At 38.3% G+C, this 12,238-nt stretch overlaps 1 protein-coding gene across 1 annotated transcript; it reads left to right on the forward strand.

Moving 5' to 3' along the window:
* The first annotated feature begins 1,842 nt into the window (after positions 1 to 1,842).
* Positions 1,843 to 2,827, forward strand: LOC129245991 (uncharacterized). Its single transcript, XM_054884466.1, has 4 exons — positions 1,843 to 1,948; positions 2,146 to 2,231; positions 2,290 to 2,512; positions 2,573 to 2,827. Exons 1-4 carry the CDS (start codon positions 1,940 to 1,942, stop codon positions 2,696 to 2,698), a joined length of 444 nt encoding a protein of 147 aa, XP_054740441.1. The 5' UTR covers positions 1,843 to 1,939; the 3' UTR covers positions 2,699 to 2,827.
* Positions 2,828 to 12,238: the final 9,411 nt, after the last annotated feature.

Raw genomic sequence — 12,238 nt, forward strand, 5'->3', positions numbered from 1 at the left:
TCGTCTCTAAATTCAGTATACAACGACAATTTCGACAGGGTTGCACCGCTCATAATACTAAATTTACATTCAATTTTCAATCTTCGACCACCAGCGAATATCGAAGATCGAATCCAACTCATAGTAGGGGTCATTGCTTCCAATACTCGTTTTCACCAGCTCACCACATAGCTTGTTTGTAGCATTTACATTTTTTTGGGCAAAGTCGCGCCAGTTAAAGTTAATGAAATGACAAGGCGCAAATGTTAAAACTAATTTTTTCAAGCTTGATATTGAAGAGATCCGCTAGTACAGGATTCGCCACTCTAGTGAGGCATTCACCATATTTCATGTTGTAAAATAAATGTAAGAAAACTTCCTTTATTTTTGGAATTTTAAAAAGCAATAAAACAAAAATAGATACAGTACATGCAAAAACTGTTGTCTCTAGTCGTAAAGTTGTTGAAATCGCTTTATTTTAGTTACTGACTTCAGAAATTTAAAGCATCAGGTCAGTCCATAAGTTCGTGCGTTTTTTAGAGGTGGTTTTAAAATTAGTAAAAAAGATGTTTAAAGTATTTATTAATCAATAATATATTTTCCTCCATTATTTACAATGTCTTCCCAACGTTTAGGCAAATTTATACAATAATTCCCTGCTCAAAAAATTGTTTGTCCTTGGAGCCAAAATACGCTTCGATATCCCTTTTTATAGCTTCTTTTGAGGAGTAATTCTTGCTACTCATATGGGATTCAAGTCCACGGAAAAGGTGATAATCACAAGGTGCAATATCCGGAGAGTATGGTGGATGCGGCATTAGCTTCCATCCGAACTCGTTCAGCTTGCCTATTGTTTGCCTTGCGGAATGAGGTCTTGCGTTGACGTTGTGAAACAAATCTTTGCGTCTTTTCTCTAAAGAGGGTTGATTTTTTTTAAGTGCCGCATTCAAGTTTGATAGCTGAAGGGAATAATAATCAGCAGTTATCGTCTGGTTTGGTTCCAGAAGTTGATAATAAACAATACCAGCCATATCCCAGCAAAAAAACAGGAGAATCTTCTTGGGGTGAAGGCCATCTCTAAGGGTCGGTTCTGATGTTTCATCTTTATCTAATCATTGGCGTTTGCGAACAGAATTATTGTGAAGGACCCATTCTCTGAACTGGACCTTCAGCGAGTGGTAGAGGACATTAGCATTCCTCTAAACGAACTGTACACCGCGATTGACTCGAGCGTAATCGCGGAAACCAATAGACTTGGTCTCTAACTACTAACTGCAGGTCCCGTAAAACACTCCGACCAAACCAGGTGCGTCCTTACAGGTATTATAACGGGCTACTGCACTATTAGAACCCTAGCCATTAGAATGGGTGTACCTCACAATGACTTCTGCAGGAGTTGTGGAGATGAAGAAGAAATTGAATCGGTACAACACCTCCCCTATAAATACCCTGCACTTCAAATAAGCCGCGCCAAATATCTTAGCTATTATTTCATTGAAAGCCTAGGAAATTGGCAAAATGTCTCACTCACTGGGACTAGTCACTTTCTTAAAAAGATCTAAGTGGTTTAATCAACTTAGTTAAGTGATGGTAATCAAATACGTGGCCTTAGACCATACGTTTACCTCAAACCGCTCGCCTGGTTTATTTTGTGCTGTTGCTTACCACTTAATTCGCTTGCATGTCAAAATTGTTCTTAGCTGTTAAAGCTGCTAAAATTCAAATAAAAATTGTCTTCAAGTTTGATGCCGATTTGCAAGTCTGTCCGTTGGGTATTGAAAGCCAGGTAGCGTGAAAACAAGGCGAATTCATGACCAGGTCAAGTTATTGTGAATAATTGACAATTCGGAATAACAAACACCAGTCGTGCCAACTTGCATTCACAAATTAAAATATTTTTGGGTTTGGCAGCACTTTCCCTTCTTTTTTTCTTTCCGTTCTGTAAATCAGAAAAGTCAAGATGGCTGAGGTAATTTTCTTGTTAAAAATCTTAAAAAATACTTATCATCCGTGTAGAAATTGTGTTAATTTCTACAAAATGTGAGAGTAAATTTAATTTTGGATGTGTTAATGACATATACTTCGTTAGTGTTCCATTTTAAATGATGAATCCACAATGTAAAAATTGTTCTATAAAATATTGATATTGTGTTTCCTTATATGCAGGTCGATGAAACTCTTAAGAAGAAGCGTACCTTCAAAAAGTTCACATACCGTGGTGTGGACCTCGACCAGCTGTTGGACATGCCCAAGTAAGTTATATTTGATTGAATTGTATGGGATTGTTCTAAACCTTAATATCTTTTATAGCAACCAGTTGGTTGAATTGATGCACAGCCGAGCACGCAGGCGTTTCCATCGTGGTCTGAAGCGTAAACCAATGGCTTTGATTAAGAAGTTGCGCAAAGCCAAGAAAGAAGCTCCCCCAAATGAGAAGCCAGATATTGTGAAAACTCACTTGAGAAACATGATCATTGTTCCCGAAATGACCGGTTCCATTATTGGTGTATACAACGGCAAAGATTTCACACAGGTAATAAAGATAATGCTTTCAAAAAAATATAACCACATTTGACTTTGTATATTATTTTAGGTTGAAATTAAGCCTGAAATGATTGGCCACTATTTGGGAGAATTCTCACTGACATACAAACCCGTCAAGCACGGTAGGCCCGGTATTGGTGCCACCCACAGCTCCAGGTTTATTCCACTTAAGTAAATGCAACATGGAAAAGGGATACTACGAACAGTTCTTACCAATGCATATTGCATTGTGTTGTTATTAAAGTGGTGATCGTTGCAAATGATACAAATAAAGGGAGTTTACGTTTTTTAAGGATTCACAAGACACCTTGATTTTTATTTATAAAGTGTTAGATCGTTGCTTTTAGATGTTTAACTGCAAGTGTATAAAACGAGTGCGTACGAAGTTACCACGATAGTCGGTTCTACGTTACCGAAACGACCCGGATTTATATCCGGCCAACGACCTTCACTCCAGCAGAATTCCTCGTATGTAAGTATGGCGAATGTTTATGCTGCTACAACAACAACAACAAAACGAGTGCGTAGAAATTCGGTTTAACACGTTCACGCCGGCGCGTACCACCGGTGGCCCGCACAAGATTGCTTCATGGGACGGCGTGTACCACCAATGATACTTTATTAGACGGTACCTATGAGATGAGAAGCCATAAACGACTACCCTTATGAAAAAATTTCGTTTTATATAACCTGCAATCGCTTCCGATAGAGCGAAAAGATGTAAACGTTGCCGTCTGTGGGCGAAGACCATGAATAACAGCGCCGGCGGGAACGTGTTAATGTTCAGTTTTCGAGGAATTGCCGATTGCGATCAATGTAACTTTACCGCAGTTAGAGTGGATTCGGAGCGAAATAGGTGTCGATGTGTGAATAAAAAGCTGTTCTGCCATAACTTCGGATGAAGTGACAGTACTTGGCCGGATTTCAACGAGAGTCGTTCCAGTTACAAATCGAGCGTCAAGGGAAGCGGCTATTATACTCAGGCCCGACGAGAGGGGGGCGGGGGATCGGGTACTTTTTCCCCCGGGCCCGGAGTTCTCAGAGGGGCCCGGACTCGAGATTATACGTATTTATATGAATTAGACATTATTGGAAAGGGCCCGCACTTGCAATTTTCCCCCGGGGCCTGGAATTTTCCCCCGGGCCCGGATATGCTCTCTACGGCCCTGATTATACTACTACTACTTCAATTGAAATTTGTTTAGGAAATTCTTGAAATTGCCCACCTTTTAGAAATGATAGATATTTTACATCTCTTCTGGCTAATATTATTTTTTTGATAAGCGGAAATGATCAATTGGTTGAAAAACTTGCAAACTTACAGCTTTAATATTGTTTATATGCAAATCGCGAAACAATTTTTGTTGTTGTAGCACTAATACTAAACCCCTTCCGTGCATTGTAGATTACCGGTCGTCTTCGTCTAGCTCATCTAACGGTAGCCCTAGGAAACTTGGGAGCGGGGTGTTAGATGAATGAGTTTGATGGGGCATCGGAAAAGCTTGTTATTATTGTGCGGTGTGCCTTCACATGCTGGATGTATTTTTAGTATGTCGGAGTCAATTCTGATAGGTGGGAGTTTAACCTACCACAGTATCCAGAATGTAAATGTGGTAAGGTTACGCGGGTCGCGCGGGATAGCTGGAGCTCTTTGTCTGCTGTGGGTGTGGAGTCATAGACCCCGATTAAGCATTCGGGGGTCGGGAGCTTAAGAAGGTGATAAATGTCTCCCGATGAATGTCGTTAATTGTCTGTCTAAACACTGTCCGGACAAAAGTTTTTGTTTTCTTTGTTCTTGATAACCATTCGAAGGATGCGTTTGAAAGCTAACTAGAGAGAGCAGCTAAAAAGAAATTTGGCCATTTTGTTAGGATAAAAGCCAGGCGAATTCATAAAAGGTAACTTCGCTAGAGCAACAAACACGTTTACACAAGAATAATAGAGATATTTGAATCGCCTTGACGTTTACATGTATTTGTTTTTGCAATTTGTTGGTTCGAATGTTGAAATTTCAGTGAGAATATAAAAAAACAAATAAAGCAAAAATGTGGCAGGGCAATTCATCAAACAGTTAAATCAGCTTCCATAGCGAAGTCCCCTTGTGTGGATTCGCCTAGGATAAAACTTTTAAATATTTCATATACACTGTGGGCCAGAAGACCAAAAAATTTGGCCAAAAGTCATTGAAAGATTTTTCAAAATGCAATATAGTATCATCATATAGATAAGTGAAAGTAGTTATTTTGTAAATGTTATAAGTTTTAATGAAATATTTAAGCTTGTATAATAAGTTAATATACTACTGTGTCCAAAAAATAAGGTGACATTTGATTTTAAACTGCGCGCTTTGAAGGATTAGGAGAATTCTTTTTTTTTTTAGGTTGGTAGTACTGTGAGTGACATCTATGTCAAATTTCATGTGAAATATTCATTTACTGTTTGAGATACGCGTCGTTTTGTGAGCTGCTAAAAGTGAGTTTCTCGTTTTTTGCAATGTCGAAATTTGTTGAGCAAAGAATTTGCATTAAATTTTGTTTGCGGAATCAATCCTCAATACGTTGAGGATGGTGCAGAAAGCCTTTGGTGATGAGGCTATGTCTAAAAAAAATGTTTACAAGTGGTATAGTGAGTTCCAAGCCGGTCGTGAACGTGTCGAAGACGAAGAGCGTCCTGGGCGACCATCAACCTCAACTGACGAAGCTCACGTCCAACAAATCAAAGATTTGGTGTTGAAAAACCGTCGATTAACGATTAGAGACCTTGCTGATGATGTTGGCATATCGAAAGGCTCAGTCAATACCATTTTGAAGGATGTTTTGGGCCTCAAGCGCGTCAAATCTCGACTGGTACCGAAAACATTGAATTTTTTGGACTCGTAATTCGTGATCATTTCATCAAAAACTCAACCCATATCGTTCCGCAACCACCGTATTCACCTGATCTGGCACCGTGCGACTTCTGGCTGTTCAGCAGGCTCAAAAGACCGCTCCGGGGACACCGTTTTGACACGATAGAGGAGATTCAAGCCGCAACGAAGACGGAACTGAAGGCCATCCCGGAAAGTGACTACAACCAGTGTTTCGAAAATTGGAAAAAACGTTGGCATAAGTGCATTGTGTCGGGAGGGGATTACTTTGAAGGGGATGAAATTGATTTGGAAGAATAAATAAAGAATTTTCAAAATAAATACAATGTCACCTTATTTTTTGGACACAGTAGTAAGTGTAAGGCTTAAATGATCACCATATAGCTATTGTTCTAAACTGTCACTGTTTTACTGAAATGTAGTATTTGTCATTAATTATATTGCATTTTCTCATTAGTTGCAATCATGTAGTATGTGAAAATAGTCAATAGCTGAAAAAATAAATCTGATGTTAGAAAGATTGAGAATAATTGTGAAAAACTTTGTTTTTTTTTACTACTTGTTAATACGCCGATTGAGCCTTGCCCAAAACTCCAGAAGCTATTAACAATTTCTTTACATTAACGTCTTCAGTAGTTCATGTGTAACAAGCTAAAGGTGCGGTTTGCTGCGGGTTTTCATTTTCTTTTTAAAAAAAATGAAGTTTTACTGATCTATGCGCGAGTTGACTGTATATCAATCATTTGCCAATAGGGTGTAAAAAGTTAACCAAGTATTAAGAGTCACACAATTTTAACTTATTTAATTCTTAATGACTTCATTGAAGAAAAAAGAGATTCTTCAAATTATGTTAGGTAATAATGACATGAATATAACCGTTGATTCAATTTTAACTAAAATTGGTATCAATAAATCAGATGTAGGTTGTAAAGGATTGGAACGCTTGAAAAATGCTTTAAATAGTTTAAAGTCAAAAAGAAATGCAAAATATCAGCATTGCAGTAGGAAAATAGCTGTCTTTGATTCACAAAATTCAGAGTGGTTAGATTCTGAATTTACTATTCCTGACTTAGACCTCACAGCTAAAATAAGTAAGACTGAGGTCGTCCATCGCTCGATTTTGCAGAAAAATCTACTAGATCAGACGAGAAGTGTCTAAAATCAGTGAAGAACATGATAATGATCGTCAGAAACTATTAATGGCTACTAGTCATGCGGCACGAGTTTCAGGTGAAGCAGATTTGCGATCGGTACTTAACGAACTTTCAAAAAACGAGGAACAGGCTAAGAAAATTAGAAAAATAATGACAACACCTTTTCCTACAATAGAAAAGAAAAGCCCAGAAGTGGCTTTGGCATTTCTTTTCGATAGATCTATGTCTAAACAAGTCTATCAGAATATGCGATTAGCGACCAAATCTAGTGGAGCAGACATTTGGCCTGCGTATAATGCGATTAGAGAAGCCAAAGAAAAGTTAAGACCGTCGAAAGAGTCAATTCAAATTTCTGAAACGTTAGCTGAAGTATCACTTCAAGAACTTTTAAACCACACGGTGAATAGAATAATAGAACTACAAAGAGAAGTTTTACACTGTCTTATTCAAAAAAATAAAATTACTGAGCTCAAAACTGTTCTGATGTGTTCTTGGGGATTTGATGGGAGTAGTGGGCATTCGCCTTACAAACAAGGTTATGATAGAGTCAATGAGAAACAGACTCTTACAGATGAAAATCCTCCTCCACTGGAACCTCCTCGTGGTAGATTCCGGAAACTAAAACCTAATATGTAGGCTAACTGCAGGCGTGTCTCTTTATCTGACATATTGGATCCACCATTTTCAATTGTTTAAATCTATTGCAGATTTGTCAACAGCGATACAAAAAAGCCCGAGTAACAAGTTTCAAATTAATAAGATAAAATTAAAAAAAAGGTCCGCATAAGGGATTCGACATTTTTAATTTCTAAAATCTGGCAGCAGATTCGTAATCAGCGCCCCCAAAAACCCCTAAATACTAAGTATGGTAAAAAATAATTAATTTTAAAAAATTTATGTCCGCCATATTGGATCCGCCATTTTGAATTGTTGAAATCTGACTTCATATTCGTAATCAGAGACCCCAAAACCTGTACATAGCGGTATTAAAAGTTATAAATTAATATAAGGGTCTCCTGGCCCATAGTGATATAGAAATATACATACATATTCTGTACATATCTGTGAGCGCTAAAAAAAAGTGTGTGTCACATATTGATAAGTTTTGACTATTTATTGATTTTGTGATTTCAATTATTTTTTTTATAAAAATATATGTAGTTCATACTACAACAAAGCCCATACATATAAAGCAAAATTTCGAATTTTTTATAAAGTTTGAAAAAAAAAATCGGCAAATTTTCATAATTTTTGGCCCACTTGAAATTGGCACTTATACCAAAGTTCAATAATCTATAAAACTGCATACCCGAAATTTTCCTAAAAAATCTGAGTAATTCAGTTTCTTTAACGCCTCCTCCACTATTTTTTTCTATGCTGCAATCGAAGATTTCTCGCCATTTGTCGTTATCCAATTTATTCAATGCTAAGTGTCGTGGGGCATATGAAAAGGGCTTCGTGATGCGATCTCGCCACGCAGTAATCATAGCTGTACAGGGTGTCCGGCGGCAGAACTAGGAATTAAAGGATAAATACATAAGAATTGTTAATGAAAAAAGGGGTTTTCAATACCTGTTACAAAGAAGACCAGTGCGGATTTTATTTTTGTTTTAATTACATATTTCCTCTAAATGGCGACCGCTACATCGGAAACACTCTTGGAATCTGGCCTCCGTACTCCGCATCTCTCGCTGGAAAAAATGTCATTCCCCTAGCGAAAGATATATTCTTTCTGTGCTGAGATGGTCGCTAGATTTTTTCATAGACTTTACTTTTGAGGCACTCCTAAAGAAAAGTCCATATGCCTGCCAAAGAAAAAAGACTATAGGGGTAAGTTCGGGCAAACTGGGTGGCCAGGATATGTCACTGAAAGGTCTTATCAGTTTGCTAGAGAAGAAAACACGTAGTATCGTCGTGGTCCCACTGGCTGTGTGCGGCGTGGCGCCATCTTCCTGAAACCATGTGTGTGTACTGTGGGAAGAAGTGCCCTCATTATTGGCAGAAAAGAATCGTTAAACATGTGCCGATGAGAGACACCGCTGTTAGAAATTGATTGCCCTCGAATTTAAAAAAAAAATGGTTCAATTATTCCACTGCTTTTTTTATATTTGAATGGCGTCTGGTCAAATACTCATTTTTTATATTTATTTTTTACTTTCGTTTCTTTTCAGCGCTAACTTTCCATACTACAGTCTGACTTCCACCCGAAAAACATACCTTTTTTTTCAAAAGGCCGCCATTTTGTTATTTTAAAAAAAAATTTCCCATTGTAGCACCTGCCAGAATGACAAGCCTACAGAATACTAATCAGTTAGTAGTAAGGCGCTTCAGATGTCCTGAAGAGTCAAAATCCGGTTGACAAGCCACCTATCTTTTTTAAAGACGCTTATTTTGGTGCCACACTACTACAAAAAATGTGTCAAAAAAAAAAAACAAGATTGTTTTTGTATACTATTTGATGTCAATAATAACATACTATAAAATCAAAACGTCCAAATTTTATTTTCTTAAAAAAAAATTCCTAAAAAATATCTATAAAAAAGGAGTATTTGACCAGACTACTACTAACAGCAATTTTGCTTATTTACTTTTCCATTGAAATGAAACTGGGCTTCATAGATAGTTCATCGTACGAAATCGCTTCAACATTGACTCGGAGAAATTTTTACGCAAATTGTAATCGTTAGGCGCTTGCACAACATGAATTTTGAAGGGCGGAAGTCTAAGATCATTCCTTAATATTTCATGTAAAGGGTGGTTATTTCTCTTTATTATGATAATATTGGTATGGCTCAATTACGTATGGAAGAAAATATCGGCCAAATGGCCGCCGTGGCCTCGGCGGCACACCTCCATCGGATGGTCCAAATATTCGATGACGCTGAGGCATAAGAGGTTCTATGACGTTAATGTGCCGAATTATCTCATCCTTTAGTTCTTGAATTGTTGCTGGCTTATCGACGTACACCTTTTCTTTCAAATAACCCCAAAGAAAGAAGTCCAACGGTGTCGTTGACGGTTAGGTGTGGTTCACATTCAACATCGGCCCTTGAAATTAACCACCCTTTACAATAGTTTTTGGAAGTCCCAGAGCAGTCGATCTCTTGCGCAATGACTACCGCGGATTATCGTGCAAACTTGTTTCACTTGTTTTCGAGGTGCGGCTGGGGCCCGGCCGTGAGCTGTTTGCCATCGAATTTGTTGCTTGGAACCTTCGCACCCATGAAACGAAATGAAATATTTACTTGGGCCATTGTAAAGTGAACGAAATCTACGGCAAGCAGTAGCATACGAATTATTGGCCCTGAAATGATCATGACGAAATAACCGGCACGAATAACGAAGCTAACGCGATCTCCTGCTCGCTCATACGCTCAGCTGTTAAGGAGAAACTTTAAATTCAAAGCGTAATTCTGTTACCGGACATCCAGAATTATCGTCTACGAGCTTTTCTTGTAATGCTAGCCACAGACGGAAAACAAATCGACACAATCGGTTAAAACTCATTTTGCCACTCACGTGTGGATTTGTTGACGATTTTAGTTTCACACTGTTGGTTGCGGAGTGTACATGGAATGCGGGAAAAAAATGATTATCATGTATGGTTGTTGTTGTTGTAGCAGTAACTTTGCACTGCCAGTGTAGTGTAAATCACTAGTCGTCTTCGTCTAGCTCATCTAACGGTAGGCCCGGAAACTTGCGGTTTCGTCAGGTTGGGTGCAGAGGGAGAGGGGTGTTAGATGAGTGGGTTTGATGGGGCATGTGAAGAGGTGGTTATTATCGTGCCGGGTGCCTTCACATGCTGGACATATGTTTAGTATGTCGCGGTCAATTCTGGATGGGTAGGAGTTTAACATGCTACAGTATCCAGAACGTAATTGTGCCAAGGGTTCGCGGGAATCTCGGGCAAGTTGGAGCTCTTCGTCTGCAATGGGTGGTGGTTGGATGAATGTCGTTAATTGTCTGTCTGTGCACTGTCCGATCCAGGAATTGTCGGTCTGTTTTGTCCTGGATCTCGTCCGCGTAATTGAGGAGGTGCCTTCTGACGTGCGAGAAAGGCGAGAAAGGCAGGCGAGGTAGTCGTTTACCTTGGCGCACAGGCCATAAATGTCTTATTGCCCGACGCCATTATCATGCAGTCGTCGGCATAGGAGACCAGGGAGACTGTCTCTGGTGGTTGGTGGATGATGTATGGTATTTATTTGTGCTTGAAAAGAAGAGGGGAGAGGAAAATTTTTTTCCACACTTTCTATTTTAGCGTTTTTTTCTACTTCTTTATATTTTTCTAATAAAATTTCCCAGGATTTCTTTTCTACATTTCTGTCTTATTTTTCATTTTTCGTTCTTATTGTTCCACGTGAGTGGCTGGCCTTTGAACAAATCTTTGAGTTCCTCAATAAATTATTAATTATGAATAAATTATATTGCAGTAAAGGCACTAATAGCTAACACGATCGCCTCAATAAATGCTTTGTTTAAGGGGTTCGGCGTAGTCAGAGGCCTAAGAAAATGATGATTTGCAATGTTTTTTTTGCTAGTTAATTGATTTATTTTACAAAAATAAAAACATAGCATTAAAACATCATATTTTGAGTTGGATTTGGAAAAATTTCAAAAAAAAAAAAAAATTAATAATTGTAAAAATTATCGCTGGTTGTGTGGAGCCCGTTTCCCCAGAAGTTCCTTGCACAAGTCTTTAGACAATCGGACAAGTAAAATAAGTTTTATTAATAGATATTCTTGTGCCTGATCGAAGCTTTTTTTCAAAATTAACAATATGGCGGCCTTAGGAAACATTTTTCAGATTGTAGAGAAAAGATCCCACAATAAATAGTTAAAAAAAAAATAACCGAAATTTTTGAAAAAAAATCCTTCGATTAGGCACGAGTTTTTTATGTTTTTCAACAGCAGTATAAATTTGAATTGAAATCTACCAAGCGGTTTTTAAGTTACAGTGATCACCAGTGCAAAAAACATAGTTCTGAGAAAAACACACTTAAAGTTTTGCTATCGAGCTCCGGAGCGCCCGAGCGCCCTTTGTTAATTGTTGACTACCTGAGAAAAGTATTTCATACAATATTTTGAAGATATTATACTTTAAGAAAATGCGAATAAAAAAATCCAAATTTTTGAAAATTCTGACTACCTCTAACCCCTTAATGTTGTCATTTGTCCACTCATGTGCACACTTAAAAATTTGAAAAGAAATTAGAAAAATCGTCAATTTCGCAACTGATTGCAAGTTGACAAATTTTTTCGTCGATTTTCGATCAGTTTGCTCACTGCGAAAGAAATTTCTACAGATTGTTTCGATTTGTTCTCCGCTTGTGGATTGAATAGGATACAGCGAGAATACAAATAGATAAAATTTACAAAAAACGGAGAAGGGTCGACCGGTGTAGGTAAACGCCGGACACAAACCGTGGCAACAAGGCGCACTACTCCGAGCGTTTATCACCCGCACAAACGCAGCGATTCCAGGACCGCAACAACGGCACAAATTACCGGAAGGCAATCCCAATAAATCCGATGCCGGAATGGATAGCACTTTATAGTACGCATAAACACTAGCCAGGAAACGGAAATAAGCGCCAAAAAGTAGGCACCAAAAAAAAAAAAACGCGAAAAAAATTGGCCCCAAGCAGTAGGCACCAAAAATATATTTCCTACAAGTTTGCACCAACAAACAAGCGCC

The sequence above is a fragment of the Anastrepha obliqua genome, chromosome 4, assembly GCF_027943255.1.
Source record: "Anastrepha obliqua isolate idAnaObli1 chromosome 4, idAnaObli1_1.0, whole genome shotgun sequence".
NCBI classification, from domain to species: domain Eukaryota; kingdom Metazoa; phylum Arthropoda; class Insecta; order Diptera; family Tephritidae; genus Anastrepha; species Anastrepha obliqua.

Excerpts from the sequence above, each read along its gene's own strand:
- LOC129245991 (XM_054884466.1), top strand. Across the intron at positions 2,232-2,289 it reads CAGCTGTTGGACATGCCCAA|CAACCAGTTGGTTGAATTGA; the intron begins GTAAGTTATATT and ends TATCTTTTATAG. Across the intron at positions 2,513-2,572 it reads ACGGCAAAGATTTCACACAG|GTTGAAATTAAGCCTGAAAT; the intron begins GTAATAAAGATA and ends ATATTATTTTAG.